Genomic DNA, 15,000 nt, shown 5'->3' on the forward strand with positions numbered 1-15,000 from the left:
CTTTTTGTGAGTCTGCTCATTCATCACACTAACTTCCTTCATTTCTTTCCTTGCTCATTCAGCCTGTCAGTCAGTTATTCAATTAATCTATTGGTTAACCACTCAGTCTCTGTGTCAACTGCTCAGGCCTTTGGATAGTTGCTTTACTAGTTGGATGGCCAGATTTGGTTCATTCCCTCATTTGTTTACTCATCCAGTCAGTCAGTCAGTCAGCCTGTTAGCCTTTGAGTAACTCGTCAAGTCGGTTACAGTTGTAGTTAACCAGCCAGCTGGATGGCCAACCTTGACCTTCCTTCCTTCCTTTCTTTGATAACGCATTCACTTAGTCAGTCAGAGTGGGTCGGTAGGTCAGCCAGATAGGCAGTTGGACAAACAGTCAGTTGGCTAGACTTTTCACTCTTCTTAGTTCATTTACTCATCGGACCAGTCAGCACATGAGTCCATCCATCTGTCAGTCAGCCTGTCCAGGCTTTTTCTTTCAATGTTTGAGGTGTAAGAAAGGACTGTTCTCTGTCAACGCATCTCTTTTATCCTTCACGTGGAGGTACATGTAATGGCCAAAGCAAATGGAAACAACGCAATCATAAGAAGTGTCTACGCAGATAATCACGAAATAAATATAACCCAGTTTGCGGATGATACTACATTGATTTTAATTGTTTTAGATAATCCCTGTCCTCAGCAATCGAATTAGTGCAAGACTTAAACAAAATTCCGGGCCTAGATGGATGGATCGGCAGCATCATCAGTAACAACCTTTACATAGCCGAAAACGTACTAAAATTCAAGCCTGCTTTCTTGAACTATAAAGAAAAAATACCAGTTAAGTAAGTACACTAGTGTACAGAAAATTTGAGAAAAATTTAAACCCTGGATACTAGCCAAGAGAAGTGACTCGGGTTCATGGACTGTAGACTGACAATAGTGATAATATAAATTGGACTTCTGCCTATTGTTTCGCAAGGTGGAGAACCAAGAGTACAAAACTCATACACTTTCATTTCAATTTTTTATACAGACAAGTGCCAACTAGCAAGCGGTGAACAGAAAATGCACTTTTTTCTTTCAAGACGCACTAGAAACGCCAGTTCATCTTTCTTGGCCACTCTCCGTAAATTCGTGAATAGGGAGCTTAAGGATGCAACGCTTTAAAGCCAAGGACTGAAAACGAAACTGAACTTTCGCATACCAGGACAGTAGCAGCTTTTAAAACTAATCGTACCTATTACTCGTAATTTCTAATCAGCCTCGTGCTGTGAGTTCGGCGGATTTTGAAACCATTTCCACAATTACTTCCTAAATTATATCGGCCTCGCGCTGCGCGTTCGGCCAATTTTGAAATCATTTGCACGATTACTCCCTTAATTGTACTTCACTCAGTCGTACTACTATTACTGATCATCGGTTCATTTCTAGTTTCCGTAAGTGGCTCGCATAAGACTTGATATGTGGTGTGATATCCTATGTGGCCATCTAATTTAGAACAAAAGTACTCTAATTTAACACGTTCCTTTACCTGAATCAAGACATGACATAGGAAACGGCGGGGAAACGAAGAAATGGGAACTTTTCGCGGGTTGTGTGTAAATTTTATGAATCACAACCCAACGTCTAGTCTCCAAAGTAAACGTAATCATGGTTTGTATTCATATATTTAAGATCACCTGTTAGCAAAAACCTGTACCTACTCTTTCAAAGTAAGGCAACAATTTAAATTTATATATAAAGCCAAAAACAGCACTGAGACAAGCTTTACGGTCTTCAATTTAATAAGCATACTGTTTGAGCCACTCTGTCACTAACAATTTATGTAATGGGGTTTTAAAGTGCAAAAAAATAAATAAGAAAATCGTTCCTTTGTTTGCTCCTTCGTTCGACAGGTCAGATGGTAAGTGGGTCATTGGCAAGTCAGTCAGCCAGTCGAGTGGCCAACGTTTGTGCAATGTGGAGTATATTTTATAAAAAAAAATGATGGAGGCTTATCTATTGGATAAAGTTATCCGGGCCAGGCCAGGGCCAGGTTATCGTAATATCGAAGAGATGATACACACACATTGAATAACTGTAGTTTCACAAACCACATGTTTTTGCATTAGAGTCTCACTATTAGCAAACGACTAAAAGTATGGTAAAAATATATTCATTAAAATTGAATAAATAATTCTTATCACTGACCAAGAGTTGCGATTTCCCATAGGACCACGCCATAGGACCAACTGCAAGTAAAACAAACGGATCAGCAAAACTAAACAGTGTTCATTTTGCTGCTGGTGTGTGGTTTGGAATTAGAAGTGGAATTTAATTGATACAATACCAAAGATGACAAGTTATCTCCAACATTGAATACAATTTATGAAATTTGCTTTTTTCAAAAATTCCATAAAACAGTTTATTTTTTGGGGGGAAGGTGGGGGGGGCGGTTCAACTATGGACATCCAATTTACTAAAGCATGATACAGGCCCAACAGTAAATAACTTGTATTGTTTTTATGTAAAGAACCCCACAAGACGTATTGCATTATAAGGATGGGAAAATAGGAAATGAAAAATACACTAACAATATTGATTATCTTGTATTTCAGTACTGACTTAAGGTGGCTGAACACAGTTAAATATATTGCTAGTGCTAATCACCCCTACTTACAGTCGCGGCCTGGATTGCGAAGGGCCCGCCCCCAGACAACGGGCTGAAAGCAGACAAAGCCGCCCCAGGCCGCCGCTATACAGACCATGTTGATGTTGGAGCACAGCGCCACAGCTAGATGTTAATTAGCTGTGAGTCGATTTTGATGAGGGAGGAAAACCGGAGTACCCGCAGAAAAACCCTCAAGTCAGGTTGAGATCGACTGAAACTCAGCCCACATGCTGCCCGAGGCAAGAATTGAACCCCGGCTCGCAGTGGTGTGAGGTCCGATAGATAACCACTAAGCCACCCTGACTCCCTACCAATGTTTCATTTACCTTTTTCTCTAAAACCCTTGATCCCTTGGTCCCCAAAAAAAGGTTTTGCTAAAAGCAGGCCCGCTGCCGAGCGGCCCGCAGCTCACAGCCCGCCACAGCCCAGCGGCCCAGCGGCCCGGCGGCCCGAAGGCCCAGCGGCCCGCGGCCCACGGCCCGCAACAGCCCGGTGGCCCGGAGGCCCACACAGTTTTGTTGTCCAGTGGTTAATCCACGCGCATGCACAGATTTGCATCCGGTTTGGGCGCGCAAATGAAAGACGGTGAGTTTGAATTCATTTACCATTTTAATAATCATTTCAATCCTTTTCGATCCTTTCTTTCGTTGCATGTTGATAAGTGAAAAACGTTGTCATTCTCTGTTGTTTTCGTCTGTTTGCAACAACAAACAGAAACAAGGATTCAAATGATTAAAATGGTAAACGAACTCAAACTCATTGTCCATTTTGCACGCCCAAACCCGATGCAGATCTGTGATTGCGCGTGGATTTACCACTGGACAAAAAACCTGTGGAAAATCAGGACTCGGCTACCGGGCATTCGGGCCGCTGGGCCGTCGCAGGCCATGGGCCTGCAAAACCCCCCAAAAATGGTAGCAAAAAAGTTAACAACACGATCTTCGGTTTTTTGATAGTTAAGCTGACGTATATGCAATTGCCATGGAAACATGAATAAATATAAACAGGCAAAATTTGCATGCAACAAGCTTGTAAAATGCTCACAAGTTAACACTATTTTAATAAAATTTAATTGACAGAGAAATCTTTAGTTATCTCTTCTTGAAAGTTGACTGGAATATGTAGAATTTCCTCTGTTAAAGTTCAAATTTTTTTCAATACTCCAGTTACGTATTTCCTAAAGTATCTTTGTGCCAAGTTGCGTTCATTTCTAACGAGTAGTTCTCGAGAAATAGGCGTACTTCCGAGAAAGCCTTTCCGCATTCAATCGCAATTTTTTGACTAACTTCACATGCCCTGCATTTAACAGGGTTCTTTCCATAACAAAGAAAAATCTGCGAATTGCGACGTTCTTTGCATTGTTACTTTTTCTAACATACATTTCTCATAAAAGACTAAAACCATCAAAACACTTTGTTCAATTATGAGGAAAAATAGTACAGATAACGGATGCATTGAGCAAATAAAATGATTGTTGTATCGAAGCCATGTTTTTTTTTTGTTGCAATCCTTGCACGCGCGCTGCATTGCGTTAGTTATCAAACCTAATACTCACACATCGCTCCTGGTGGTGAAGATCTCTTCAAAAATTGACTCGGGAGCCATCCACTTCACTGGCAGTTTCTTCCCAGTGTCTACTTTGTACACCTCATGGTACAAATGCCTCATCAATCCAGAGTCAGCAATCTTGACTCTCTTACCATGACCCACGAGAATGTTCCTTGCTGCTAAGTCCCTGTGGACTAGACCCTTCTGGGAAAGATAGGTCTGTAAACGAAAAAGAATAACCATGGGTATTCCTATGGATTTGAGATGCAAAGTCCTGGCTAGTGGGTTGGAAACTGGAGAATTTCAAGAAACCGTCGGGCCAAAGAGACGCAAAGGTCATATCACGCCAATTGTACATCCAGTGAAAGTGACTCCTAACATAATTGATTTCCTCAAATAGACTTACTTAGCTTTAGGTATTAGCACTTTTTAAACGAAAGAATTTGTTTATAATAGGATAAGAGTTCAATACTTCCACTCCACTAAAAATCTCATCAGTATGATACTAACCGAACACCATAAAGAAACTGGGAGCAACAACATGTACTGATATGCCAAGCCAGGCATTACAAAGCTCAGAGGACCAATCAACCACCTTTTAAGCAATGCAAAGATTTCACTTAATGCTGCGAACAACAATATTACAACACTGACTTGGATAGAGTTTAGGTCATCGTGATTCCCAGTCACAAAGAGAGATCTTATTGCTGCTATGGCTAGACCCTGAAGCTAGCTGAGCAATTATAGCGATTACAACCAGATGGTTTGCGAAAATTGACTTATGTCATTCCAATCATTATTAGCTTACCATGCCACGTGCAATCTGCCAGGCAAGTTTTATAAGATCAAGTGGAGCAAATGACTCGCAATCCTCATCACATTCATCGCCCATATTTTTGGTGGGAACATCTTCCTGGTTTGACGCGGATGACTAAACTACCACCAAAGGTATCGCATTGCTGCCATCAGCGATGTCAGTTCCTTCATTTCCTGCTGGCTATGTTGAAGAGCAGTTGAGCCAAGGAATCCCACTTTCATCATTGATATTACCGATGAGGTCTCCTTCATCGTCTCCTGCATAAGCAGGAGGGATGCTTGACAATGGTATTGTGCTTTTACTGTTGACAGAAGCGATGGTTTCATCATATTCTTCTCCACTTATTGAAGGAAGGCTTGCCAGAAGGGAGGGTTTGTCCTTTCCCAGATGTGGTAGGGCAGCTAATGGTAATCAAGGGTATCACACATTCATTGCTGCTAGAGGTGATTGTTTCTTTGTGATCTTCCGCCGATGTAGAGGGAAACACATCAAGGGTGATGCAGAATCACTGTTGCCAGAAGCGATGATTTCCTCATGTTCTGGGGCACATGTGGAAATGCAGCTGTTTTCATACAACACAACTGTTTTAATTCCATCTGCTTCACCACCCTAAGTGAGAAATTTATTCCGTTAAATTAAAAACAGATTCATTGCAGTTGAGTTAACAAACATTGATATAAGCCTCAGCCTTCAAGTTAATTATCCTTTTTTGGGCTGCCATTATTTATTTATTTTTTTTACAGTCAAATCAATTTATGTTAACACTCTACTTTGCCTTCTATAACTCTAAATGTCGATTACTCTTCTAGTAAGAGAAACAACAGATTACATGGTCACTTCAAAATTATCAATGGCAGCACAAAGCCACTGTTACACCTTGAAACGTTTAGTTGAAACAAGTGTGCAACGGCACTGCAAAAAAGTTCCAGCAGGCGTTGCATGGTGTAACATAACAGGTAGAAGCTGGTTCGGTTGTGGCCGTTAAGTTTGTGCTTTGAGCATCAAATTAAAGGGACCTGGCATTTACAACACCCGGCATTCTTCAAGATGGCAAATACAGGGAAAGAGAAGACACGCAGAAAAGTACTTAAACAACGCTTTCATTTCATTTCCAGTATCAATAAATTCTAGTGATAATTCCGTGCCGACTAACAGAAATTCCTTTTCTTTTTTTTTGTTAATACATCGAATGACTTTTAAACTTTGTAGAAAATAATTTGCGATCTTCTCAGTTGCTTCGATCGACGATAAAATGCAGCGTCGATTCAGCCGGCGATCACCCTTTTCTCAAGCGGCGATTTTCACCAGCAGCCGGCACTTAGCTGCATCCCTGAATCACAATTATATGGCCTGTTGGTACAAGTATCTAAAAGCTTTAGCTGCAGACACATAATTTCTACAAGGCTATCCAATAATGTTTACTGTGGGTTTTAGGCATTTGATATTGCTCCAGTTTTTAAAAAAGTGGCACAAAGGAATGAGAATAAAGATCTATCAGGTCTGCATCCTGGATTTAATATCATATCAAAATTAAGGAGCATATACCTGGTCTAGTGTAGCTGTGTTGCATTCTTTTGTTTCTGCATACTGTTTTTTGCTTTCAGTAATAAGGGCAGCTCCCAAGGCAGAACCTCTAATCTGTGTATAGAACTTAGCAATTGTAAGTATTATCATTAATAACGGTTTGTGGTCTTCATTGACCCAAAAAGTCACAACCACATAATTTGTTTTGGCTAATACCCAGGCCTCGATTGTTCAAAAGGTGGATAGCGCCATCCACCGGATAAATCACTATCCAGCGGATAAACACCAGCAAAACCGATTGAGTTATCCAGTGGATAGCGCTATCCACCCTTGGAACAACTGGGGCCAGGTGATTTTAGTTTTAAGATGCCAGTGAGGCTCGCCTTAGAACATTCCTTTGAATTTTTCTATCCAAATGTTGTAATATTCTTTGTTTTTCCCTTAATATTTAATGCATCTATAGGAATTGGCTTACTAATGATGTTTGGCTAACATAATTACCTGACTTCTTTTTGCTCTCAACCAGTGAAGCAAGTCTCCATGGGGAACACACTCAATAATCAGACGAAGAGGCGTCTTGGCTGTGACATTTATGAGGATGAGTTATATACCATCTCTCGAGATAGTATAACTCTTTGAGGGAATTTTCGGTCATAAAGGTAAGACAATCCCTTGTTTTTGCTTGAGAAAACAGCTTGCATTTTTAACCCGCTAAACGTAAGAAGAGCTGTTTTCACTGTACTTCCGGACTTTCCCTACTTTAACTAGTCAAACGTGTCCTACTGAAAAGAAAAACCAATGATGTTTTAGCTTTTAGAACTAGGGGTAGTCGAAGCTTAGGAGAGTGAGTTCAGTACAGGTAGCAGTTGAGGGGGCCCGAAGGATGGATGGTCCGTGCGATAGATAAATACTTTTTGCATATTTGAAAGTGAGGGTTGCGTACAGAGAAAAGGTTGTGAAGGCTAATGATATCGTATGGTTCTGTCCAAGTGCTTGTAGAGTGCGTCAGGCAATTTAATAGAACATTTTGTTTTAGGGCTTGTTTACATGGAGAAAGGGTGACCCTCCTTACAGACTTTCGCTGCAATCTGACAGTAATCCGATCCCACAAACGTTGACCCTGCTAGAAGGGTGAAACTACCTCAAGTGTTTACATGGCAAAAAGTTGGCCGGCCTAGGGCTACCCTACCAAGCAGATAGGGTGGCCCTACCCCTAGGGTGACCCTACCTCTCATGTAAACCAAAGCGGAAAATACAATAGGCAAGGGTTACCCTTCTAGGAGGGTGCCCCTTCTAGAAGGGTAACCCTATCTCCATTCAAACAAGCCCTCACTGGTGCAATAGATGTTCTACAGGGCTAAGTCGTTCGAAGGCCAATCAGGGCTTTAAAATCCGAGTCTTTCTTTTGTTCAAAAGCATTTCTTCGGATAATTTTCTTGGTTATTTTTAAGAGCATCCAATCAACAATTTAAACTGAATTTCCTTTTGAATCCATTTCCCACACCTCCCTCCACCGCGGCGGCAAAATTGCAGCCGTTCAGGGTAAGATTGTTGAGAAATTGCGTTACTTCCATTTCCTTACAAATTTGGCACATCGGATGTTCATGAAATTGGCCAACCACTGGCCAGTTTTTATTGGAATCGGTTGAAATAAACAAAGGATTGTTAAAATGACATCATACTGTGATGTCGAAAATAGCATAAATTTTACAATTCTCTTGACATTGATATAATCAATTCTTCCTCAACAGCTTCCTTCAAGAAAGCACTTAAGTCATTCTTTTTTAATAGCTATTCTGAAAATTAAGTATTTTGTTCTTCCTGTGTCAAATTGTTTTCACCCTATAATTTTACTTTCACAACTGTTTACGTATTTCAACACCTTAATTAAATGACTAAGTGTTTGTAACTGTATGCTTCATTACCAACTTGTAAGTTCAAACTGTTTTTAATTTCCGTTCATTACTTTATATTTCAACACGTTAAATAACTAAAGGTTTGTAATAATTGTATTCTCCGTTGCCAACTTGCATGTCAACGATAGATAGATGCCTTTACTTGGGGAGGCCTAATTTACATAAGCTTAGTAGTTTCTTTTAGGCCTCCTCGCCACCAATGTAATTCAATAATTTTTCTTTCCATCTTCTCTTTTTTGATTGTTCATATTTGTATTTTAATTTCTTCTTTCTGTGGCAAAAAATAAATAAATATAATCAGAAACCCATAAGGGTTGAAACGTGTAACGCGCGGTCACAGCTTCCGAATATTCAGTGCGAACCGATTGGCTGAATGTTTCAGTGCTAAGTACCATATTTGGAAACCCCTCGCTCTTGTTGTTCCAAATATGGTACTTAGCAAATTGAATGTTCAGAAGCTTGTTTCCCAGCACACAAGGGGCCGTTACACGTTTCAACCCTTATGGGTTTCTGTATAAATAAAATAAAATAGCCATCTTGCGAGAAAGAAATGGCCCTCACCTAAGGGAATGAAATTCAGGGAATTTTACTTGAGATCACGGGAAAAAAATTACAGAGAGCTTAATTCTTAAGAGCCTAGTGAAGATACCTGGATAAATTTTATGGCAATAGTAAAGGATTTTCATATCAAAGTGGGGTTAGCATCTTTTTCATGTGTAAACGTAATTAAATATTCCATGCGGCCTCAACAATGTGCTTGTATTTACCGTCGGCCGTAGACTTGATTTCCACTCTCAAAATTACCGTAGAATAAGCTTTTAGAATGATGTTCTTGTTTTATGTGGTAATACTTGACAATTTGGGAACATTTTGTGAAAACAATTTGTGACGCGTCACACACGTATCTATCTAATATCGTCTTAAATTCCCAAGTAATCGAGGTATCATTAGTTTACTTTCAGCAATAAGTTATTACCAGAAGGAGCTATAATTTATGCTCAGACAGAATATTTCCGAAGTAATTCAGTATCTTATACCTGCTTATATTTATTATTGAATCTTCGAACTCGGATATTGTGTTACTAGCTTTGTGATTGGTTCACTCAATCTCGGTTATCAGCTCATATACTGTATGACCTAATTGGAAGCTAATTGGCATTAATTTCCAAACGTCCAAGCGTTCAGAATGTAATGAAAATTTACTAAAACAATTACGCCATTCGCACTTGTTGGATATGAGACTGGTTATCGCCAACTTGGCACTACGCGCCTCGTTAGCTATTTACAATCTCATATTTGATGTGCGCTCGCGGAATAATTGCTAAATAAAATCTCAGTTTACAGCTTAACGATGAAATTATATATGAAATGGATCATATATGATCCTCGCAGTTGTGAGTTCCAATGTTCCCGTGAGGAATGAATCAACGATGAAATTATGTATGAAATGGATCATATATGAACTCGGATATGAAATCAAGTGAAGCTATGATCCTCGCAGTTATGAACGTAATTTTTGCAATTGCGTAAAGAAGCCTGAAAAATTCAGGACTTCGACTACAATCGCAAAAATTGCGTTCATAACTGCGAGGATCATAGCTTCACTTGAGTTTACAGCTTATTGAGTCAAGGGAATAAATCAAGTGTCCTTTCTCCCTACATCAACAAAACTATATTTCGAAGTCAAGCCCGTAAATTTAAGTAGTCCTTTAATCGCCCTAAACCGGTTCACCCTTGAGAGTCGCCCTAAACCGGTTCACCCTTGAGGGTCGCATGCAGTGGCATGACATAAGTGCAATCACACTCATCGACATACCGCTATATAATAAGATTCACGTTACTTGGTATAGGAATCACAAAGTGACCCTCTTACCATGACGACATCCAAAACCCCAACCAAAGAGCGATACTTGAATTGAAGTTCTTAGGCCTAAGGGAACTCCTTTTGACAAATTACGAAGTACCATTAATGGCATCATGCTTCTGAATGAGACGTGTGTCTCGTGCAAAGCGAAAAGCTACTGTATCACAATGTCCAAGGCATAAATATTTGACACCTGACTACATGTAGATGACTAAAATTTTTCCAGACTGCAAAGCCCTATTCGATGAAAAGGCTAGCCATACCCAAACGGCCAACGAACTATATGAAGAGGTATTCAACTATTGTGGGGCAGTTCTCTAGAACAAACATCCAAAATAATAATACAATGCAGTTGAAGTCGAAGCTAAATAGTTGACGCTTGCATTGCGCACTTATTTAGTTAATACCTAAAACCCAAAGGAACAACATCAATTACAGCTATCCAGATGTGGAACGAGGTTTCAGTAAGTTATGGGACACACGCAACGTCACAACAAATTTTATTTTAGGTCGCAGAAGGAATGGGGCTTAACCATATTAGTTGGCTACAAGTGCTTTACCTTTGGACCTTAAACAAAATTATAGAGCTTTCAGAACAGCCTTTCGGGCTATCTTTTTGTTTTGTTTATGCAACTCTGAGACTAGGCGAGACCAATCCATTGAGGCTGCAATGAGATTTGGGTCACAGATCATCATTTGAACAACCCTACATCTTTCCTAATGATACCCTGCAGCTTAGACCCACCCTTGGACCTTCTGATTACCTCACAGAGTTCTAAAGTGTGATGTCATAAAAAACTAAATTTGTGAAATTATGGGATTTTTCGGGGTATAGAGTGTTTTCACTCACACGTGATCATTAACTTTGTTTTTCTACCGAAACAAAGGAAAACGTTTGTATGATACAACAGAGCTCAATAGGCCTTTTGCAACTAACGATCACTTGGTACAAAATCTGCCATGCTGGAGGGCAAGATCATTATTATTCCCCAACTGGGACATTAAAACAAAGGGAAGCCAAGCTTGACTGGTTCAGGTCTCTTTGTTTTAATGTCCCAGTGGGGGAATAATAATGAGCTTGCCCTCCAGCATGGCGGATTTTGTACCATGTGATCGTTAGTTGCAAGAGGCCTATTCCCGGAGAATTAGTTGGGGACATCAACATGGCCGCTGTTTCTTTGTTTAGGGACACCAATGTGGCCGCCGTGACGTCACATGAAAACACTGTGTTACGAAAGGCCCACATCCAAAAGGCCTCCTCGCCACAAATGAGCATTTCAGGAGAAAATGTCTTTGAGATATTATCCCAGTGATGCTCATGTGACAATTATGTCAGTCCCTTTACTGCTGTCACTGAAGTGTCGAAATGAAGTATGTGTGAAAATAGATGCTTTAGGTTAACCCCGGGTTCATGAAATGAAGAGATTTATTTTTGAGTGTTGATGCGGGGGTACTCTAAAAAATCCCGAGTGCCCATTTGCAGGAGTCGAACCTGCGACATTCTGATTACTACTTTGGATGCTCTGCTCCTGAGCTACAGGAAACTAGTGGAAGCTAGGCCATTAAACTACAATTATGGACCAATTCTTCCGAACAATTCAGCATTTTATCTTTCAACTCAATAATCGCACATTCTGGATTTTTTTTGCAATCCCCCCATTCAATGTTTCTTGGGGGAAATGAAGTGAAAAATAGTGTGCAGGACTTAAAGTGGATCAGTTTATGCCCAACATGGATTGGGTGGGGAGGGGGGGGGGGGGAACGCCTCAGTGATGTATTAAAAATGTGTAGTGGACTGAGTGTCCCAAAGAATTTGTCCATGACTGTAGGTTCCAATTACAACTGTCCCTCTATACTGCAAGGACTGAAATTGTCCGCAGCGTGCATTGATTTCTCGCTATATAAATGAAGTGGATGACAAATGTCAATCCCTGTGAATGAAATGAAGAGAGGATATTTCCGATGGTAACTCGGTGATACTCGGAAAGAATTTGAGAGCTCCTTTGCAGGTATTGAACCTGCGACAGCCTGCTGATGACTGACTAGTTTGGATGCTCAAGCACTAAGCTATAGGAGACTCGTAGGAGCCAGGGCATGATCCAATTTTGATTTCGATGGTGTCTTAGGGATACTCTCAAAAAATCAGAGTGCTCCATTTTAGGAGTCAAACCTACGACCTTCCGATTACTACTTCGGATTCTTTACCACTGAGCTATAGGAGATCGAGACTCGTGGGAGCTACAATCACTGGCAAAGTCCTGGGACGCTCACCCTTTTAGTTTCAATAATTCCCCCCCCCCCCGCCCCCCTCTCTCTCCCTCTCTCCCAGAAACAGGAGGGTTGTCTCGGGTAACCGAATCCAGATAAACAGGCCCTAAATATTGAAACTTTGGTGATGACAACGTTTCGTGTACGCAACTTACAACATTTGTCTAAATTTTCACAATACTAATTGCCGAAAGATAGAAAATCAAGAGATTTTGAACATCACCGTGAGTTTTTGCATAGCAATAAAAGCAAACTGAATTATATTCACAGCTCCACTGAATTTTATTCATTAGACGTGAAATTTTCCTTTTGTTCCCTTTATCGTAAATTTGCAAACAAATGCAGCCATAAAATTTAACTCATTTTTGGAATACAAATGTACATGGGTTTTCTGATTTGCCTGATCACTGTCCTGATAGGTTTTTCCCCAACAATGTAATCTTCGCGTTTAGGCAAAAGTTCTTGTGTCGGAAATTGCATATCTTTGGCCTTAGCACGACTTTTCTTCTTTCTGATCATATTAAAATCTGCAATGTCCTTTGTCAATTTAATCACCGGCAGTTTTCAGTTTTTGCAATACATAAAAGGTTTTCTTTTTGATTATTATCATTATGTTTATTTTATCCTAGTTTAAAAAAAGAAGCATTGTGTAAAAGTTAACCCCAATTTAGCAGTCATAAAAAACTACTGTACCAGTTAAAAGAAAAAAAGTTTACCACTTTGCAGGACGCTTCTTTCTTCTCCTTTTATGGCAAGAAGAACCAATAAGAAGTAGAAAGGCAAGCAAAGATACACCGCCAATGGAAAAACCAAGAATACTCGCCATGGAAAAACCTGGTCCACTGTTATCTAACAATGGCGGCATAAGTGGTATAAAATAGAATCAAATTTTCAATGCAATAGTTTTCAAGAAATTTTTAGCACATGCATTTAACTATCTGTGTGTTTAAAACTAAGGAACAATAATTACGCTTAACTCTCATGAACAGGTATATCTGCAGATGACTTCGCATGCAATAACGATAGAAATGCAACATGAAACACTTTCATCCATTATACATCAGTGCAACGATAAACTTTATGCCTTTGAAATCTAGTGCAACGTTTTTTTTTTATGAAATGTTTTCTCTAGTCTCTGGATATTATTGGCATTTTATGCCCCTGGTAAACATGGAGACTCTATATATTTTTTACAGTTCAGATTTCAATGACACATAAGTGCGATTTATTCACGAATCACACTTTGTTTGCTCTAAATAACACCTCTTCCCCAGCCATTGAGAAAGGAACACTAAAACAAAGCAACCAATCTGGATCAATAAACTATTTGTACCAGTTGACTGAAATCCTGTATTTGAGTGATTAAATTGAGCGAGTTCCAAACGAATGTAATAAAGTGTTAATTGAATTTCGTGTCGTGTTCATGCAATTTTGGACTGAAATTATACTTGCGATTTTGAATCGAAGATTTCACAAGTCTATAATTTCAGACCAAATTGCACTCCACTCAGTCAATTACCATTAGAAATTACTACCGATATACTATCAGAAGAAAAAGAAAAAACATTCAAGAAAAAGGCAAAAAAATTAACTCTAGGTCCTCGCCATGTTTCCGGATCTTTCGAAAAATCTTGTAACTCTTACCAACTTCCAGTGTTTTGACAACCTGAACAGAACTCCTTGGTCCATCACCAGCAGAAGTGTAGGCCAACACCAGCAATTCATATTCTGTAGATTATTGCAATCCAGTAACGTTCTTTGTGTAAACTTCCCCAATTTCCCTTTCTCCCTCCCACGCTTGGTAAACTTTTTACCTTGCCCCAACTCTCCACTGTTTTTCTATTTCAAGATGGCGGCCTGAACAGCCGATGGAAATATATATCCACTCGTCCCGCCAAAATCCGCCTGCACTGCAGGCTATATTTTCTTAGCTATGGTGCTCCGCGCGCGCGCCTTAGGCGCGCGCAGAGCTCCGCTAAAAATGACATACGATGTTGCCACAAGTGTAAAATTGTCGTATCGGCCTCTTGATTGGTCGCACGATTTTTTTTCACTAGTGAAAAATTGTCGTATCAGCCTTTTGATTGGCTAACATTATGTTGAACTTTGGCTCGAGTGGCCTGTGCATTGACAGCAGGGGTTGAAATTTGTAAACATGGCGGCCGACTGGCGTATGGTTTCCAAACTTTTTCATCTTTTAGTTTTCTCCACAAAATACTTCTGAAGATCTTTAAAAGTTATTTAAGTGCTCAAGCGAAGTTTTGAAGGTAAAAATTTCTTTTATTTAAAAAGTATTTTGCTATTTGTGTGAGACTTTCGTTCACGATCGCTGGTTTGATCAGCCTCTCGATTAACACCTACCTCGGTGACTTTATGATCTCTGTACTTATATAATAAACAAATCACTTCATGGTTGGCTCGTTTGTAT

At 39.9% G+C, this 15,000-nt stretch overlaps 1 protein-coding gene across 1 annotated transcript in view; it reads right to left on the minus strand.

Moving 5' to 3' along the window:
* LOC138024283 (tyrosine-protein kinase receptor Tie-1-like) overlaps nucleotides 1-5,293 on the minus strand; it is a 5,863-nt gene extending 570 nt beyond the window's left edge. The window contains exons 1-3 of the mRNA XM_068871442.1: nucleotides 4,992-5,293; nucleotides 4,191-4,402; nucleotides 2,176-2,216 (exon numbers count right to left, since the gene is read on the minus strand). Coding sequence (XP_068727543.1) covers nucleotides 2,176-2,216; nucleotides 4,191-4,402; nucleotides 4,992-5,075 — 337 coding nt within the window. The 5' untranslated portion in view covers nucleotides 5,076-5,293. The remainder of the gene's footprint in view (nucleotides 1-2,175; nucleotides 2,217-4,190; nucleotides 4,403-4,991) is intronic.
* Between the last annotated feature and the right edge of the window lie 9,707 nt (nucleotides 5,294-15,000).

The sequence above is a fragment of the Montipora capricornis genome, chromosome 11, assembly GCF_036669925.1.
Source record: "Montipora capricornis isolate CH-2021 chromosome 11, ASM3666992v2, whole genome shotgun sequence".
Lineage (NCBI taxonomy): Eukaryota > Metazoa > Cnidaria > Anthozoa > Scleractinia > Acroporidae > Montipora > Montipora capricornis.